This window comes from Peromyscus eremicus, chromosome 2 (assembly GCF_949786415.1).
Source record: "Peromyscus eremicus chromosome 2, PerEre_H2_v1, whole genome shotgun sequence".
Taxonomy (NCBI): domain Eukaryota; kingdom Metazoa; phylum Chordata; class Mammalia; order Rodentia; family Cricetidae; genus Peromyscus; species Peromyscus eremicus.
In genome coordinates this window covers 2325778-2346123 of record NC_081417.1, presented here as the reverse complement: position 1 = coordinate 2346123, position 20346 = coordinate 2325778, and the positions used below count along the sequence as shown (strand labels likewise).

The 20346-nt window shown below is 35.2% G+C and overlaps 1 protein-coding gene across 1 annotated transcript in view; it reads right to left on the bottom strand.

Annotated features, from left to right (window-relative positions):
* Sntg1 (syntrophin gamma 1) overlaps positions 1-20346 on the bottom strand; it is a 507378-nt gene that overhangs the window by 31816 nt on the left and 455216 nt on the right. Inside the window, exons 15-16 of the mRNA XM_059255595.1 lie at positions 4757-4909; positions 1420-1512 (exon numbers count right to left, since the gene is read on the bottom strand). Coding sequence (XP_059111578.1) covers positions 1420-1512; positions 4757-4909 — 246 coding nt within the window. The remainder of the gene's footprint in view (positions 1-1419; positions 1513-4756; positions 4910-20346) is intronic.

The window sequence follows — 20346 nt, the reverse complement described above, 5'->3', positions numbered from 1 at the left end:
TCTTCATTTTTTCTATTTCCCTTTTCAGGTCTTGGACTGTTTCCTTCATTTGATTCATTGATTTTTCTTGATTTTCTTTCAGTATTTTATTGTTCTCTTCCAGGACTTTTTTGATTTCTTCTAATTTGTTTGCCCTTTCCTCTAGTTGTTTACAGCGTTCTTCACATTTTTTTGTCTTTTCCTCTACACGAGCCTCTAGCTTCTTCATGATGACATTCATAAGGCTATTTTCTTCTGCTTCTTCCAATTTCTGATGTTCAGGTCTAGGTGTTGGAGGAGGGCTAGGGCCTGGTGATGGTGTATTGCTATTCATTTTGTTGTATGTGTTTCTGCCTTGACGTCTGCCCATCTCCTTGTGGTTCGTTCTTGGCCTTATCCGCACACTTGGTTCAGACAGAGCTGACAGATTCAGGAAGTCTTTCTCTCTTGTCCAGATGGGAGCTCTCTGTGCTGTGCTGTGCTTCAGAAGGGAAGTCTGGGGCAAGATGGGAGCTGGGAGCTGTGCTTCAGAAGGGAAGTCTGGGGCCAGATGGGAGCTGGGGGCCGGCCTCTAAGTCTCAGGAAGAGCTCTTATGGCTTTTATTGCTAAGAAATGTACATTCCTCGTTGGGTGGTGGTGGCGCATGCCTTTAATCCCAGCACTCAGAAGGCAGAGCCAGGCAGATCTCTGTGAGTTCGAGGCCAGCCTGGGCTACCAAGTGAGTTCCAGGAAAGGTGCAAAGCTGCACAGAGAAACCCTGTCTCAAAAAACCAAAAAAAAAAGTACATTCCTCATTCAGTGGGCATGAATGTTTTGTGAAATGTGAAAGCTATCACAATATACAGCATTCAGGTTAAGTCATGTGTTTATAACAGACACTTGCTAGAATTTCCTAACACTCAAATTGAACCATTCTGTACCTAATTCTGAGACATCAACTATAAAAATCAAAAACATGTTGTCCTTACATTCATCATCTAGATTTAATTCAGAAAAGTCATATAAAAACACTTAAAAATCATTTATAAAGGAAGAAAATGTTCTCATAATTATGAAGCTATATTTTTCAGAAAGGATCTATCATACATCTTTCTATCACGTATCTTTTATCCATCTATTACCTACCATCTATCTATCATATATTCACATATTATAGATATTTCTTCTACCTATACATAACCTATCAATAATATCTTTCTGTATTTCTATGCATATAAGGACAAAATGATATTTATTTACTTCAGTATATTAACTATGAAAATTCAAATTTTGTTTGGGAGAAACACATTAAAATGTAATTTATGTTCTATGAATGAAAATGAAGATCTTATATCCAACATATAATTATTTTGCATTCTTCAATAAATTCAAAGGCTTTTTATTCACTTTCGATTGGTAATATTGCCAACCTATTTCTCTTGCCTCCTGGAACATATTACCTTTGTTGCTGCATCATAGCAGATGAAGCCTGTGGTGAAGTCAATAGTGAGGCCCATTAGGTGACTCTCTAGCACACATGCATAGGTCTTGCACTGAAAAAACAGAGATTACTGTTAATTTCCATGTGATTGATATAACCTCACTATCAAGGGGAAGATAACATCTTCTCCCTATGCATGTAATACTTAATATCTGCCTGAGTGAGGTTCAGTAGTATAATACATTCCTAACATGAATATGGCCCTATGTTTGATTCTCAGCATTATAAATTTACTTGTAAATATTTTGGGAAGATGAGTAAATATAGATACTAAAATATAAAAGGGACATAAATCAGAAAAGAAATAACTTGGGCCTCATACACAACATGAATCATTTTTATTTCTAGTTTTACTTAAATTTCATTTCAAGCTAAATTTCTATATTAGATGGACTATAATCATAATTAACATAAGGGGGAGCTATTTCCTTCAGCATTTTTCAAATACTAATGTTTATATTATATTTGTATAGTGTTTATTTAAAATATATTGCCTATCACAGATACCCATACATATAATTAAAACCTAATTTGCATTAAAAACTTATAACTACAACAAATGTTTACTTGGAGTTTAAATCGTAGATTAGGAGACATACTAAATGGGTCTAAAAGTATGTGCTTGGATATTATTGTATTTCCTTAATACATGGACATATTAGATAGATGGATTCAGTCATTAGTAATTTATTAAAACTACTATCAACATTAAGGAATATTCAAAGCTACAGTGTTTACTTTTTTTTAAAGTGTAATTGTTTATTTCTTTGTACCATCACTAAAAGGAAGATTCCAGGTGAAATTGCATTTGTTAGAGTGCATTAGAATTTTCTCATAAAGTTAAACATTCCAAATTAAATTACATTGTTTCAATAGTCATTAAATGGAAACAAATAAATGATATTAGGTTGAGATCCGCTAAAATTTTACTGTATAACTTAAAATGTCAAAAAATATAATGAGTGGATTTGATACATTTAAATAAAAAATGCTTGTTTATTGTTTAATTGCTACATGTATGTAATGAAATGTTCTTTTAGTGTGAAAAAGTGATAAAAATTATTCTTTTATGGAAGCTCAAACATGAATCACTTGACAAGGTTTTTTGCATAATTATGTATTATACAGCATCTATAGGTAAAATATACATAGAATAAATATTTTAAAGACCTTCTGGACATAAATTTCTATCACCAGATAAAGACATATGGAATTAATCCAAAGTAATTTTAAGTAAATATAATAACTTTTTGAAGTTAATATACTCTAAAACATCATATTAAAAGAGGTAATTGTTGAATTGGGTTAGCATATAATTATGGAACAAATGTGTCCTTTACTGCCAAAATTCACTGACCCTGGTAAAATTATAAAGACAATAAAGTTAGGCTAAATGAAGTTTACTTTATATTATTTCTTTTAACTTAGGAAATGTAACATTTTACTTATGTAAGTTGTGACTTTTATGTTTCAATATTCACTACATTTTCTAAAGTTTAATTTTAAATTAAAATGATAAAATGGAATGTACTCAATATGTGTGTTTTTATGGATCCTTTTTACTAAATATGCTAGTATTTATACTAAGTTTATTACAGGTTCAAAACAAAATATAAATAAGCAAGTAAATATAATTTAAGATAGAAAACATTACTATGTAGTTCTTTTAATTCAAATCTATTTCAAAATAAAAACATTTTTATTCATGACTTCTTCAATAGCTTTAATCAAGTTATTAGTTTTCTCCTTTTATGTCTATTTTTTATTAGGTCATGTTTTCCTATTTATTGTATTTTGCTATGTTACTACAGGGTCTTATGTAGCACAGACTGGATTCAAATTGGATGTAGTTGAGAATGACATTCAACTTTTTTTTTTAATCTGCCTTTACCTCCCAATTGTTGGGATTATAGGTATTTACTGCCAGGTTCATATCTTTATTTTTCACCAACTTTAATGAAACTGAGATAGTCATTCTATAAAAATTAAACAATATTTTTTTCTGTCAGTATATTCACAATGTCAAATATGAAAATAAAAAAATATAAATTTTTCAACTTTCAACTTTTTACAGATTTCTAGTGTAGTTAACAAAGATATATTATGAAATATGAGACAACCCAAAAATTAAACAGAATCCAGATATGTTCCTTTCATTTCTGTCATCATACAAGTTTAAAAATAAGTGTCCATGTGTGTTGGTCCTAGATCTATGAATTTATCGCAAGGGGCAAGAACCTAGTCAACTTTGAATTTTGCTGTGTCTTGCTCCAGGTTAAACAGAAAACAAATTCTGTGAGGTGTCTCATTTCAGGTTCCCATGAGAGGTTAAAAGATTTATGAAGTTTGATCTAGATATGTCTTCATACTAGAGAAATATATACGGTTCAGTAAATACCGGCTAGACACTTGTGATTCACAAAATGTGTTAGACTTCAACTCATAGAGGAATAAAATAAGAAACCTATGACAAGCTTTTTCAATGTTATGATGTGAGCCAGCTGAAGAAAACAGTGAAATAAAGTGGTATTTTTGTTACAGAGGACGAAGGGAGAGTTGCTATGGAAAGGGTCTGTTAGGCAGCCTTAGAAATGATGAGGCTGCCCACCGATCAAGTAACTATAGTGGGTAGCCATTCCAGCTTTTATCTGGAAGTTCCAACCCCCATTGAGGCTTCATTAACGGTCAGGCCTACACACGGCGGGACTGAGAGAGGACGCTGAAGACCCGAGATCCAGATGCATGGGCTCTCTTGGTTCTTGGACCCTGGACGCTGGAGGTAGATGGAGCAGAGTTCTCCAGAGAACACCATCGGACTGTGCCACATATTTCCCAGACCCTGTAAATTATCCCTTCACTTGTAGGTTCCCCCAAAAAATAAACCTCCCTTTTAACTACATGGAGTGGCCTTAATAATTTCACCAATAAGTAACCCTTGAAGAAAGCCTCACATACTATGAATTGTTATGAAAGTCACAGATGAAGGGGAGGCATCTAGAAGCCATGTGGCCAAGTCTACAGAAGTGGAAACAATCTCACTAGTAACTACAGCCAGAGTATTTTCTATATAAGATTCAAATTATAGAAATATTTAATAGGAAGTAGCCTATTATGAGAAAAACTTCAATGATTATTCAGACATGCCTATCCACTGTTTTCAAAAACAGCCAAATGTTGGATGCATTTGAAATGGAGGGAAACCTTAAAGAACTGTGCACATGTACTTTGCAAACTTCAGTGAGTGGTTATATTTCCCCAGGCACCACACACACACATTGCACTCCACAGGCTCTTACCTGTATCCGCTCCACTTCTAAGAAGGTGGCTGTTTGGAAGGCTCGTTCCCATTGGGCAAGGTCACTTTCTAACTCCACAGAGAAGTATAGATCCTCCCCACATTCAGACTGCATAGTAAAGCAATGTTTCCGCCGATCCAGCAAGTCACTGTCCTGATGAAAACCTGGAGTTACACAGGCTGGCATACATATTCAGCAGAGCAAATGCAATACCAATGCTGCTTAATATAATGTATTGATTCCATAATACATGTGGAATTCTATAGTGTCATTTATCTAATTCAGAATGGTCACTGCAAACAAATTTCAAATTCCACATCTCACACAATTTCCTTTTGCAACTACTGATGACCATCTACCAGAAGGGACTCTAGTTTCAGTTCTTACTAACAAAGGAATAAATAAAGTTCTCAACACATAATACTACTTTGTGATTGCAAAATATCCTGACACACAACCCCTGACTTCCTTCCAAAACTGTCTGGACACTGAAATGGAATAATGTTTATAATGATGTTGGTATCTAGTCTGATGGAGGAATGAATGCCAATGTACTGTCACTCAGCAGTGTAAAGGCATTGAATCCTTGGCTTTGGCAATAATTCTGAAAAGAATGTCTTAAGTTCCTTGCATCCCATTTTGACAGTTGTAAGTATGTACTGGAATAATAAAGGCAGTTACTTCCAGTATTGTAGAATTAATTCTGACACTTGCTGCCAGAAGACATTAGAGAGCTAAGAAGATGACATAGGATTTATCTAAAGGGAAAATACTAATGATACAATGTGAGCTCACCTCAAAGATAAATAGATGACAAGCTGTTTTGGTGATTTGAAGCAAATATTATATCCAAAGACTGTCTCAATGACAGATGTTAAATAAAAAAGCAATAAATATGATGGTACAAATTATTATGAGTGCAAGTATATAACACTGGTGAGCTGAGGTTAGCTGTGGCCTTCCCTTATTTTCTGGATCTCTCAGGTTTTCACTCCTATGTCTGGCTCCATGTTTTTTATTTAATCAGACCACTTAGAAATTCGTCTACAATTGGCACTCCAACATGGCAAGAATTCACTAAAAAGACACTTGTGGCCTTACAGGCCCCATAACTCAAGCCGGAGCTGCATATGGCTGGATCTCTTTGGTTTTTTTCTCTCCTAGTGGGTGGTGGGCTATCTCTGGATTCCCACCTCAGACTGCTACCACACTAGCTTTGAAATTCCCTCAGACTTCTACTGTTCTATGCAGCTGACAGACTTGGTAAGTCAATTAAGATATATTAAAGGGAGAAATTAGCTAAAAGAAATTTTTTTTCTGGCATTAAAAAAATAGGAAACATTTTTACAATGGAAGGAATTTGGTCTCTGCTTGATAACATATTAGGCAGTCTGAAAAATGAAACAATTAAATGAGAGGATAATTAATGTTGATGAGATGTATGTAACATCAATTACAAATATTATTTGTTTGATCATTTTTATTTTAGCATTCAAAACATTGGTCAATTTGAGTGCCAAGATAAAAGCTTTAGAAAAATTTGTTAAATGAATTATGTAGAAATTCAGACCCAGACAGGAGAATTTAAAGGTGAACCTATCTCAGGACTGATTTTAGAAAAATCTGTTAAAATGAATTATAGAGAAATAAGACCCAGACAGAAGAATTTAAATGTGACATTATCTCAGGATTGAATTATACAGTTACAGAGAAACAGCCTCAGATTACCAGGAAGCAGACATTAATCTACCCAGTAACCTTACAGGAAGTGCCAAATGCTCAAGGATATGTATAAACTAACCAGATTCCAGTGGAAATGTTAGATTTAAGGAGATTTAAAGAAGATATAGTATCATATGCTATGCATTCTCCATTTGTAAAGCAGATGATAGACTCAAAGTCAACTTCTAGTAGAATTATCCCTCAGGACTGGAATGAATTAATTACAGCAATGCTAGAGGCCAGACCACCATTACAATGGAGAACACAGAGGAAAGAGGAGGCTAAAAATGTAGAACAATGATGTAGGCCTGGAGGTGTGGAAATTCCCTAGGATCAGCTTCTTGGAGAAGGTGATTATACTGATATACAAAGAAAATGTTTATATAGTAACTAAACCCTAATTCTATGCCACATGGCAGCCATGAATGCATGGAACAGAACTGAGGAAGCAGGAAAAAAATTGAGTCATTTACAAAAGTTGTACAAAGCCACAAAGAATCCTTTACAGATTTCTTACAAAGGCTATGTTCAGCAATAAATATAATGATACCAAATTCAGAACCAAGACAGATAATAATTGAATCTTTGACTTTTGAGAATGCGAACACAGCATGTAAGAGGGTAATCAGGATGCTAAACGCAAGATCAGCACACATGGAGGATTGGATCAGGGACACAATTAATATTGAGTCTCATGACCATGATGATATGTGGATAGGACAGGTTATATCAAGAGCTTTGAGGAAAAATACTAATGTCAGATGGTTTAATTGTGGTAAACAAGGTCTTCTGAAAAGGTACTGTAACCAGCATTCCTAGAAACAATGTTTATTCAAGGAACAATGGCAACAGAATGCCCCTTCCTTCAGGATTATGCAGAAGGTGTGGTAAAGGAAACCATTGGACCAATGGATGTGGATCAACAAGGGACAGACAAGGTAATCATTTGCCTCTGACATCAGGAAACTCCCTGAGGGACCTCTCACAGGCCCCCATGGCAAATTAAGTTCAGTCCCTTCCTGCTGTCATCGCAGAAACCCCTCTCAGAGCAATTAAATAACCAAATGACTATTGGAATAGACCAGACTCCTTAAGGTGATAGAACAGCTATAGCAGAAAGAACAGGAAAATCAGAAGAAATCATACAGTGAATTTTTTGGCAAACTTCTATAAATGATCTGTAGATGTAACTGTCTTATTAAATAAGAAACACAGAGCCAAATACTGAGTTAAAAGCCCAAGAGGTCAGAGCAGCAGCTGAGAGCTGAGACTTAAAACCATCTTTCTTACCCTTCCTGCTGCAGCTGTATTTCCTCTCAGCAAGAGACCTACTTCCTGTGTCTTTTTATTGACTTTTTGTTCTGTCTTCTCATTGCTTGTAAACCCAACCACATGACCTCCTCATCACTGCCTGTCTATACAGACCTCCAGGTCTTCTATGGTTGGTATTGAGATTAAAGGCGTGTGTCTCCATGCTGGCTATATATTTGAACACACAGAAATCTGTCTGTCATGTGATCTGGATTAAAGGTGTGTGCCACCACCACCCGGCTTCTGCTATGGCTTGCTATTAGCTCTGACCCCCAGGCAACTTTATTTATTAACATACAAATAAAATCACATTTCAGTACAAATAAAATATCAACATAATGATCAAAGACCAAAATAAAAAATTTGAATAAATGACATTCTCTTGGAAGGTATTTTAGACACTGATGCTGACATCACAATAATTGCATGAGAATTTTGGCATCTAAATTGGCATCTTCAGGAGGTAAATGGTCAGCTGTTAGGGACTGGAACATTATCTCAAGTAAAACAATGTACAAGATGGTTCAAATGGATAAGGTCAGAAGGACAGAGAGGAAAATTAAAGCCATATGTGTCTAATATAGCTATGAATTTATTGGGATGTGATCTATTACAACAATGGAATACTCATATTAACATCCCTCCATCCTCAGAAACAAATCATAAACTAACACATGTTTCTGAGAGAAATATTAGGAAATATTATAAAGAGCAGTCACTGGCCATCCAGATTGTATAAGAGCAAGGCACAACTGATAACCTTTCAAAGACACCAACAGCTTTAAAATGGTTAACAGACCAGGCTATATGGGTTCAGCAATTGCCTTTAACAACAGAGAAACTGTAGGGTTTAGAAGAGCTGGTACAAGAGCAGTTAAATGCTCAGTATATTGAAGAATCAACCAGCCCTTGGGATTCTTCTGTGTTTTTTATTAAAAAGAAATCTGGTAAATAAAGAATGGTAACAGACCTTAGAGAAATTAACAAAGTAATTCTGCCAATGGGCTCTCTACAATCTGGAATTCCTTTGCCTGATATGTTACCTAAAGGACGGCCTCTTATTCTTATCAATTTAAAAGACTGTTTCTTCTCAGTATCTTCACAAGAAAAAGACAGAGAATGATTTGTCTTCACAGTGCCTACTTATAATAATTTTCAGCCAGTTATGAGATATCAATGGAGGGTTCTCCCAAAGGGAATGTTAAATAGCCCAACACTGTGCCAATATTTTGTATGACAGCTATTGGAAGTAACATGTAAAAAATTTCCTAAATCTATAATTTATCATTACATGGATGATAATTTACTAGCTGATTCAAATGCAGATACCTTAGAAAGAATGTTTGAATAAGTAAAGAAAAATTTGCCTTGTTGGGGATTACTAATTGCTCTTAAAAAGATACAAAGAGGAGATTCTATTTATTATTTAGGATATAAAATAGGTCTACAAAAATTTAGACCCCAAAAGGTGCAAATTAGGAGAGATCGATCAATTATATACACTTAATGACTTTTAAAGATTATTCGGAGACATTTCCCATCTATGAACTGTTGTTGGGGTAAAAAATGATGAATTGAGTAATTTGTTCAAAACCTTAGAAGGTGACAAAGATTTAAATAGTACAAGAGAATTATCAGCTAAAACTGAGAGAAAATTGGCCTTGGTGGAAAGGAAAGTACAAGAAGAACATGTGCAAAATGGGAATCCAAAGCTTGACTATACTTTGATTATTTTATGCTCTAAGAATTATCTTACATGAATTTTAATGCAAAGGGAAGATATTATATTAGAATGGATATTTTTACCAAAATAGAGTAAAAATATTAAAAACTTATGTGTAAAAGATCTCTGACTTGATTTTTAAAGGAAAATTGACTCATCAATTAGGAATAGGAATAAATTATAGTACCTTTAATTAAGGAGGACATTGACAAGTTATGGGCAGAAAGTGAAACTTGGTAAAGATCTTTCAGTAATTTTTTTGGAGATATTAACAGCAAATATCCCAAAAGTGATAGAATTCAACTTATAGAGGGAGTTGATTGGATTCTAAATCACGTTATAAGGGAAACACCCATATCTGGAGCCCATACATTTTATACAGATGTAAACAAACAAGGCAAGGCAGGTAACAAATCAGAAAATTGAAGTAAAGTGGTTCAAAGTCCTTATAATTTGGTTCAAAAATCAGAATTGTATGCTATTATGTTGGTATTAATGGATTTTTCAGAACCATCAACATAGTTACTGACTTTTAGTATGCTGAATGAGTGGTTTTACATATTGAGACTTCAGAATTTGTCCTTGATGAGTCAGAATTAACTTTGTTACTTATGCAGTTACAAGATATAATCAGGAATAGGAAGCATCCCTTATATATAACCGACATCTGATCCCATATGTGTCTGCCAGGCCCTCTAGTACAAGATAATGAGGAGATTGATAGACTATTGATAGGAAATGTGCTGGATACCTCAGAATTTCACAAAAAAACATCATATCAATGGTAAGGGTTTAAAAAAGGATTTTCCCACAACCTGGCAACAAGCCAAGGATATTATAAGCAAATATCCTACTTGTTCTTTTTACAATCGACTCCACTACCAGAAGGATATAACCCAAAAGGTACCCAGAGAAATGAAATCTGACAGATGAAAGTGTTTCACTTTGCAGAATTTGGAAAACTGAAATATGTGCTCCACACCATTGATACATATTCAGGATTTAAATGGACAACTGCTTTGAGTTCTGAAAAAGCTGATTCTGTAATCGCTCATTTGCTAGAAGTTATGGCCATCATGGGTATACCTGCACAAATCAAAACTGACAATGCTCCAGCATATGTCTCTGGTAAAATGAAACAGTTTTTGCTTATTATAATATAAAGCATATTACAAGTATACCACATAATCCTACAGGCCAAACAGTTATAGAAAGATCAAATTGAACTCTAAAGGATATGCTAAATAAACAGAAAGGGGCAACAAAACCCCCCAAAAATAGATTATGTAATGCGCTATTAACTTTGAATTTTCTCAATGCTACTAAGAAAGGAAGAACAGCTCTGCAGAGACATTGGATAATAGAAAAAAAAAAACTATAGAATTAAATCAGCCTATGTACTTTAAGGATGTTGTGACCTCAGACTGGAAACCAGAATATGTGTTTCATTAGAGTCAAGGTTTTGTTTTTGTTTCTACAGGAGAAAATAAGCTTTGGATACCATCAAAATTGATAAAGGTTCAATTAACAAGAGAGACCCCTTAATTAGAAGAGGTGATAGTTCATCCACTAGCATGACCATCCAATTTAAACTAACTTATACCACTAACAAATTATTTTCATTTAATCAAATATAACCTACAATAAGGGGAACTCCCCAAAATTAGGGTTGTGGAATGGTTTTTGTTTTTGTCTTTCAGAAGAAAAAGGCTAAGGAATCTGAAGAACACTGGACAAAAGAAGACATCTGAAGAAAAGTGACAAATCATCCATAAAAAAGGGTTCCAAGAAAAAGATTAAATTGGCCTATTGGTATATCACATATAAAATTTCATAAGTCTTCCTAAATGTTTGTTTCTGCTCTTCTCTACAGACACTTAACACAAGTGGTCTTTATGTAGTACTAGTTCATTTAAAAAATAAAGCTGGATTTGGAATTAGAGAATGGCTCTGTCTTTCTCTAAATCCAAGCATATTTGTTAAAAAGAAAATGCAAAATCTCTGTATCATGTCAGAAGATCCATCTGATATGGGAGAGAAGAAAACCAAAATTTAGGGACTATTCTATTGCCACTAATCTCATAATTCTTTGGCTCTATTTTGATTCCTCGATCTTTTCTTAAGGTATAAATTTTATAACAAAATTTATAAGATTAACATAATATATATATATATATATATATATATATATATGTTATGTTTTGTCATGATATTAATGGTCCTATAGAGTACTAACTAATTCTAGAAAAATGGCTTCATTTTGCTGCCTATAGATGCTTTTGTGTTGGAGTCACTATCAGTTTTCTGTAGGAACTCACGACAAGACCTAACAGCAAATTTGAAGTCTCCAAAAAGATTGTGGGGCTCCACAAAGATGATTCCACATGGGTAAAAATAATACTACTAACCTGACAAATATCACCCAAAGATCAGTTTTGGACTACAAACTGCTCTGGACAATTTCCAGATGGCTAGATTAGATGATCCAGCCTTGTAGACTATTTGGGCAAGGACTTGAGATAAGCCCTGCACTTTTGCATTATATGGAGACTGGACAACAAATGATACAGCTACCACTCCCAGGAAATGATAATTTATCCAAAATTTTTGTTTTCAGGATCTCCTAAAGATGCTTTCACCCCCAAATAGCAGGAAATAATTTTAATAATGCAATGCCCACATTCCCAAGAGGTGAGGTGGGTATCTTTGCATCTTTCAATGGGTTTTGGATAATTGCCATTGCCTAGAATGGTTGGTTAAACATTGTTACTGTTAACAGTAAGAAAAAAGAGTGAACAAAGGAGATTAGATTTAAGGTTCCTGTTTATAAAAAAGAAAAGGAAAAAAAAGATATAGATAAGAGGTAAATTATTGAATCTACTCTGGAAAAAAAGATATAGACATGATAGAATAAAGGGTAGATGATTGAATCTATTCTGAAAAAAAGAGAGGATATAGATATGATATAGATAAAACAGTAGATTATTGAATCTACTCTTAAAAGACAACTACTAGCTTTAGGTATTTTGCGTTGGATTTTTTGTACATTGTATACAATTATATATATTGATACAATTTTCAGATAGATTTTGTTAGAAAATTCTGTACATATACTTCTAATCTTGTTCAGGATATTGTAAATATGCAGTTCATTTCACAATGTAATGCAATTTGCTAATCCTTGAAAGTTATTATTACCAACTATTAGGATATAAAGAAATGAATATTAGTAGTTAGCCATTACAATTGAACTTGTAATCAAATTAGGTATGTTTTCAAGGTCAAGCAGAGATATATTTCAGAATGACAGGTCATCTTCCAACACTTCAGAAATCTATAGAATATGGCATTTAAGATGTTTTAATAACATAGTTTTTCTTTCTTTCTTTCTTTTTTTATGACTATGAGACAGATCTGCTCCTGGCAGCAACAATCTACTTCAAAAAAGATATGGGCATTGAAGAAACTGCATATGAAATTAACTTTCATTGTGGCAAAAGTCAGCCACTGGGAAAGAAATTGCCCTCGCACCGACTGCTGACAGTATGCTGTCCAAAATAGACAAGCAGGATACACACACACACACACACACACACACACACACACACACACACACACACAAAGGGGACTGCCGATCCTTGCCAAGACAAGTGTGATTGCAGCTTTGGCAATAGTCATCCTCTGAGGCCAGGACAATATGACACCATCACTGAAGTGACTTTGCAATCTAGAAAAGGTACAGTGCCTCTTCCTTTGAAGGCAGCTGAGCAGGCAGTGGGCCAATGGCTCCTGATGTGCAACACAACAGTAGCTGGAGCAGTTATTCTTGAAGGAGTAACTATGCTGATAGAGTCTGGCCTCTCAATGACAGACTGGCATTTAATAAAGGAGATGAAGCCACCCACAAGCTGAGAAGAATGGGAAGCTGAATTCCAAAAATACCAGCAACTTCCAGAATTTAAAATCCTGAATCATGACATGACACTGGCAGAATTCAAGTTTATCTGGTATATGGAATACTTGCACTGAATGTGTGTTAGAGCTGTAGGCCTTGTGTATAACCTGCTTTACAATGTTACAGAGAAACCTCAGGTGACTGTCCAGGAAGCTGATTGTTTCTCTCATAACTTACATTTTTTTTGGAAGTCACTTGTTTGCACTTCCTGTTTTCTAGGTAATATTTCCTTCTCTGGTCTCTGAGGGAGTTGAAGATTAGAAAGTTGAAGTTACAGTTTTCCTTGCTAAGAAATTCAGAAAAGAAACTCACTAAAGAGGTGTAAAGTGTATAAAATTGAAAGACATCATAAGATAGTTAGGATAGAAAGTGAATTAGGTACATTTTGGACTTATCAAAATATGATAGATAATGGAATATTTTCACTGAATTTGCCAAATGCAAATTGACTAGACATTATTGATATATTTATTGCTCGTAATATTATATATAGTTATTGTACTTATTGTATATAGTTTTTTCTTATATTAGTTATAACATTTTTATTTAGTATTAGACAAAAAAATGAAAAATGTGGTGATGTATTGTCTTCCCTAATATACTGTGTCTCCCAATAAAACTTGCCTGGAGATCAGAGGAAAAAACCAGCCACTAAGGAGAGGTCAGGCAATGGTTTTGGGTGTGGTTACGAGGGACACCATCTTAAGAGGTATGGTGATATTTTATTTGTCCTGAAATGTGGTGATATTTTATTTCTGCTTTAATAAATAAAACTTGCCTGGAGATCAGAGGAAAAAGCCAGCCACAACACGGAAGTCATGCAGTGTTAGCACACATCTTTAATCCTATCACTTGGCAGGCAGGAATCTGTCTGGATCTCTGTGAGTTCAAGGCCGTACTGGAAACAGAGCCAGGTGTGGTGGTACATGCCTTAAATTCTAAATCTAGTTAGCCATGGAGGTCTGGAGGTCTGTAAATACAGACAAGAAGTGACAGACCTGGGCAGGAAGAGGAAGTGATGTAGCTGGACGGAGAGAGCAAATCAGAAGGCAGAACAGCAAGGCATATAGGTATAGGTAGACAGGAAGTATCTCACCTTTGGAAGCTGTGGAGTTGGTGAGGTCAGTTTAGCTGTGGCTTTCCCTATTTCCTTGATCTCTCACGTTTTCACCCCTATATCTGACTCTACCTTTTTTTTATGTAATAAGAATGTTTGGAAATTCATCTACATAACCCTAGTGTGTGGTACATCTGTATGGATTTGTAAGTAAAAAACATGAACTTAACACTAGTTGAAAATGAGATTAATATTTAACAGAAAGTGCAAGATTTTTCTTCCAGAAAGGGGACAGATTTGGCAGAAGCCCAAAGTAGGGGAGGATTGGGGCATCCAGAACCCCACAGAAATATATAGAGGTAACAAGACCTCACAGGGTAGGAGATGAGGTCACCCACTGTTCAGGCACTGATTTTGATCTTGACCTTTTAAAAAAAATTTTTTGTATCTTCTATCTGTGTTGCCAGTATTTTATCTTCTACTTTAACTTTTTAAAATTAATAACCTTGGCACAAAATTGAAACTAAACATTTCAGTTTTAAGTATTTGTCAATCTTTATTTATTACTTTGGTCTTAACTTCTTCTTGGTATGTGTGGGGGAGGAGTTGCTGGAGCTTGTGTGAGCATGGGTTCAACTCTGACCTTCTTATGTAATAAAATATTTACAACCACCAGTGACCTCATCCAGCTGCTAACCTCAGTTTTCTTATTCTGTGGAGTTTTTGTGTTTTGTTGTTTTAGTTTGTGAGACAAAATCTACTATTGGCTTGAAACTCACTCGTTAGATTTAACTGGAGGGCCAGCAAGTCTAGGGATCCTCTGTCTTTGCCCCTTCATTGCTAGGGTACCGTAAATAATATTGCCTGGGTGTTAACATCCTTGCTTGAACATTGTTCTCATGTTTGTGCAGTAAGCATTTTACCTTCTCAAATATCTTCCTAGACCCAACATCCAATTCCTTTGTAATTTAAAATGGTCAGCTTTGGCACTGTTACCCAGGCAATCTTTACAATCTCATAATGTGGACAGAATCCTAAAGAGACTTTTACTGATACATCTTTTAGTCTCTTGATGAAACCTAAGTACCTTACTCTTTTCAAACCACCTGTAGCAACATTTGTTGCTGAGTGTTATGTACCTTAAGAACAATGTTTCTCTAATCAAGGTAGCAAACATCATTTCAGGAATTCTGAATAATTGCTGTTTTCATTTGTAAAATATCTCACACTGTATACTTCTGTTGGCATCTAAGCATTAGGTATACAGGTGAAAATAGCAAAAAAAATAAGAGTTCTGTGAATTAATAGTCAAGGAAATGTTAAAAGAGAATATAAGAGAGGAGAAAGTTTTGTCTGAAGAAGAGTCTATAGTATCATCAAGAATAAAGGCAGATGCAGCTGTCACTGCATCACAAGCTAAGAAGATGCTAGCATTATGCCAAGAATCCTGAGCTATGGCTGGAAAACAAGAGAAATGTTATGAAGAATAGTAAAACTGCTGTTGCAGAGAGAGGTACAGATGAGAGCAAGAAGGAAAGAGCTGTAGAAAGGCAGAAAGCTGTTGATCTCTTCTGACAAGTTAAATGATATTGCCATAGCACTCAAAGCCTAGCTTTTCCTCAAAACTGATGACCTTCAGTAAAGGCCATGCATCATCTCATTGCATTTCCATCTTTTCTCTCTGTACCACTCCTTCTCTTTGAACACCTACAGTCATTATCAAGGTGCATACATATAATGGTGTGTTCCTAACTACTTAAAATTGTTTATACTTTAAATAGTTTTTGATGCATAGTAGTTCTTTATTAATATCAGATATCACTACTATCAAGTTTTGTATGCAATAAAGCATATCTGTGAATTTCTTTTTCTGTAATTGGTTCTGGAGACACATTGCTCTGTATTTTATTAGAATGTGATGTTTTGATCATTGGAAAGTACAACTTAATAATGGTGATTGTAATAAAAATAAGTAACTATATTATGAGCACTAACATTCTGTCTCATGTGTGACTTCTCTGGCTGAAGTATTCACTTTAAGTCACTGCCAAATTTCTATAGACAATGGCCATATGATGAACTTCTGACTACATATGACAGAGAAAGGAAGAACTATTTTCAAATGTAAATAATTATATTTTTCTAAAGTTCTATAATGTTATGTTTTACCTTCATAGATTTTAAATAAATTTTGAGCATATACATATCACCAGCCATAAATTTTCTTTTTTCCTTAAAATGTGTAAGATAAAAGAATAAAAAGCATTGAAAACTCATCAAATTTTTCTGATGGCAGTTTCTGCATGTGCCAGTGTGGTTCTTCTCACCTCCACTTGTCATTTCCCTAGTCATAGAATTTGCTTCTCTTCAAGCTGATGTTATTCATAAAACTTAGAAGGATAAGTGAAGAAATGGTCACCACGAGGATAAGTTTTTATTATTTTAGTAAATGTCAGCCTTTTGTATGTGACCTCATTTATTTGTCATTTGCCACTACTGTATTTTTTTGATCATTTATTGAGTAAAAAATCACTCAGCATTTAGATGCAAAGTTGGAAAAACTACCAGGCATAAAAGATTCTTCCAGCCCCAGCTCTCATTGGACATAGTGGTGAGTGACTCTGTTCATACCCAGTGAGCCCTACCCCTAGGACCCATTCCTGGGCCCCAGATGTTCCCACAGGAATACCTGACCAAATCTGCCCCAGTTGCCCGCCAGTAGGCAGGGCTCCTGTGGGAAGGCCCCTCCCTCACCAAGACCTCCCAGTGGACGCTGCAATCTACATACACTGCCACCATACCCATCCACCCTAGACCCCAGCCACTTCCTGAGGCTTGAAAATCAACCCCCAGCTCTCATTGGGTCTAGGGAGAGCTCTCATTGGACAAAGATCCGTCATTGGACAAAGAGTAACCTCAGGATACAGGGAATCTGCCTGCCATCATTAGACCAAGAATGGTTTTCTGAGAAGTAGAATCTGCCACCTCTCATTGGACCAAGAGAGGCTTCCTGAAACTCAGAATCTGTCAGTTCTGACTGGCCCAAGAGCCCTGATAAGACCAAGAGTGGATCAGAGAGTCACAGAATCAACTAGCGTAGGTTGACCCAAGAGAAGCTCCCTGGGATACAGAATCTGCCTGCTCCAATTAGACCAAGAGCTAAGATTGTACCCAGAGGGGCTCCCTGAGACACAGACACTACAAGCACAAGAGTGGACCAACAGCAACTTGCTCAGACACAGGCACCTCTTATACTCATTAGAAGAAGAGATGGGTAGACGTCAAGGCAGAAGTACATACAACAACATAAAGAGCAATACAGCACCACCAGAACCTAGCTCTCCTCTAACAGCAAGACCTGAACATCACAAGGTAGAAGAAGCAGAAGAAAGTGACCTTAAGAATAGCATCATGAAGATGCTAGAGTCCTTTCAAGAAAAAATGAAAAATGAAATTGAGGAAAAGACAAAGAAAAAAGTAGAAGAAAACAATAAAGAAATTGAGAAAAAGACAAACCAAAAAATTGGAGGAAATCTATAAAGAAATTGAGGAAAAGACAAAAAAAAATTGAAGAAAACAATAAATTCCTTAAAGAAAATCATGAAAAAACAATTAAACAGGGGAGAAAAAAAGTTCAAGACCTGAAAAGGGAAATGGAAACAATGAAGAAGACACAAAAAGAGGGAATTCTGGAAATAGAAATTCTGAGTAAACAAACAGGAAACACAGATGCAAGCATAACCAACAGAATACAAGAGATGGAAGAGAGAATCTCTGATGTAGAGGATATAATAGAGGAAATAGATTTGTCAGTCAAGAAAATAAAGCCAAAAAACTCATAATACAAAATGTCCAAGAAATCTAGGACACCATGAAAGACCAAAACTAAGAATAACAGGGATAGAGGTAGGAGAAGAATACCAACTCAAAGGAACAGAAAATATATTCAACAAGATCATAGAAGAAAACTTTTCCATCTTAAAGAAGGAAATACCTATGAAGGTACAAGAATCCTATAGAACACTAAACAGACTAGACCCCCCCAAAAAGTCTCCTCATCACATAATAATTAAACAACTAAATGTACAGAATAAAGAAAGAATATTAAGAGCAGCAAAGGAAAAAGTGACTTATAAAGGCAAACCCATCAGAATAACACCTGATTTCTCAATGGAAACTTTGAAAGCCAGAAGGACCTGGACAGATGTAATGCAGACACTAAGAGACCATGTATGCTAGCCTAGACAAATATATCCAGCATAACTTTCAGTCATCATAGATGGAGTGAACAAGACATTCCAAGGTATTTAAACAATACCTATCCACAAATACAGCCTTACATAAAGCACTATAAGGAAAATTCCAACCTAAGGAAGTCAAATACACCCACAAAAACACAGACAATAGATAACCCCACAGCAGTAAACCCCAAAGAAGAGAAGTACATACACACTACCACCAAAAGTTAATAGGAATGAACAATCACTGGTCATTAATATCCTTAATATCAATGGAATTATTTCATCTATAAAAAGACACAGGTTAACAGAATGGATATGAAAGTAGGACCCATCTTTCTGCTGCATACAAGAAACACACCTCAATTTTAAAGATAGACACTACCTCAGAATAAAAGACTGGGAAAAGTCTTTCCAATCAAATGGTCTTAAGCAAGATAGTGTAGCCATCCTAATATCTAGCAAAATAGACTTCAAACTAAAATCAGTCAAAAGAGATCAAGAAGGACATTATATACTCATCACAGGAAAGATCCACCAAGATGAAGTTTCAATTCTGAACATTTATGCCCCAAACACAAGGGCACTCACATATGTAAAAGAAACATTACTAAAGCTTAAATCACATATAAAACTCCACACATTAAGAGTGGGAGACTTCAACACCCCACTTTCACCACTGCACAGATCTGCCAAACTGAAACAACAGAGAAATAAGGAACTTAACTTATGTTATGACTCAAATGGACTTAATAGATATCTACAGAACATTCCATCCTAATAAAAAAGAATATACCTTCTTCTCAGCACCCCATGGAACTTTCTCTAAAATCAACCACACACTCATCCACAAAGCAAATATCAACAGATACAAAAAAAAATGGAATAACCTTCTGTGTTCTATCAGATCACTAAGGTTTAAAGTTAGATTTCAACAACAACAAAAATTACAGAAAGCCTATAATCTCACAGAAACTGAATAATGCTCAACTGAATCACCAATGGGTCAAGGAAGAAATAAAGAAAGAAGTTACAGACTTCCTAGAGATCAATGAAAATGAATATACCACATACCCAAATTTATGGGACACTATGAAATCAGTGCTAATAGGAAAATTCATAGCACTATATGCCCCCATAAAGAAGTTGGAGAAATCTCACACTAGGGACTTAACAGCACATCTGAAAGCTTAGAACAAGAAAAATCAAACTCACCCAGGAGGAATACATGCCAGAAAATAATCAAATTGAGAGCTGAAATCAATGAAATAGAAACAAAGAGAATAATACAAAGAATCAATGAAACAAAGAGTTGGCTCTCTGAGAAAATCAACAAGATAGACAAGCCCTTATCCAAAATAACCAAAAGGCAGAGAGAGAGCATCCAAATTAGCAAAATCAGAAATGAAAAGGGAGACATAACAACTAACAATGAAGAAATCCAGAGAATCATCAGGTCATAATTAAAAAAAAAAAAACTCTACTCCACAAAACTGGAAAAATCTAAAATGAATGGATAATTTTCTGGATAGGCACCCCATACCTAAGTTAAATCAAGATGAGATAAACTATTTAAATAGTCCA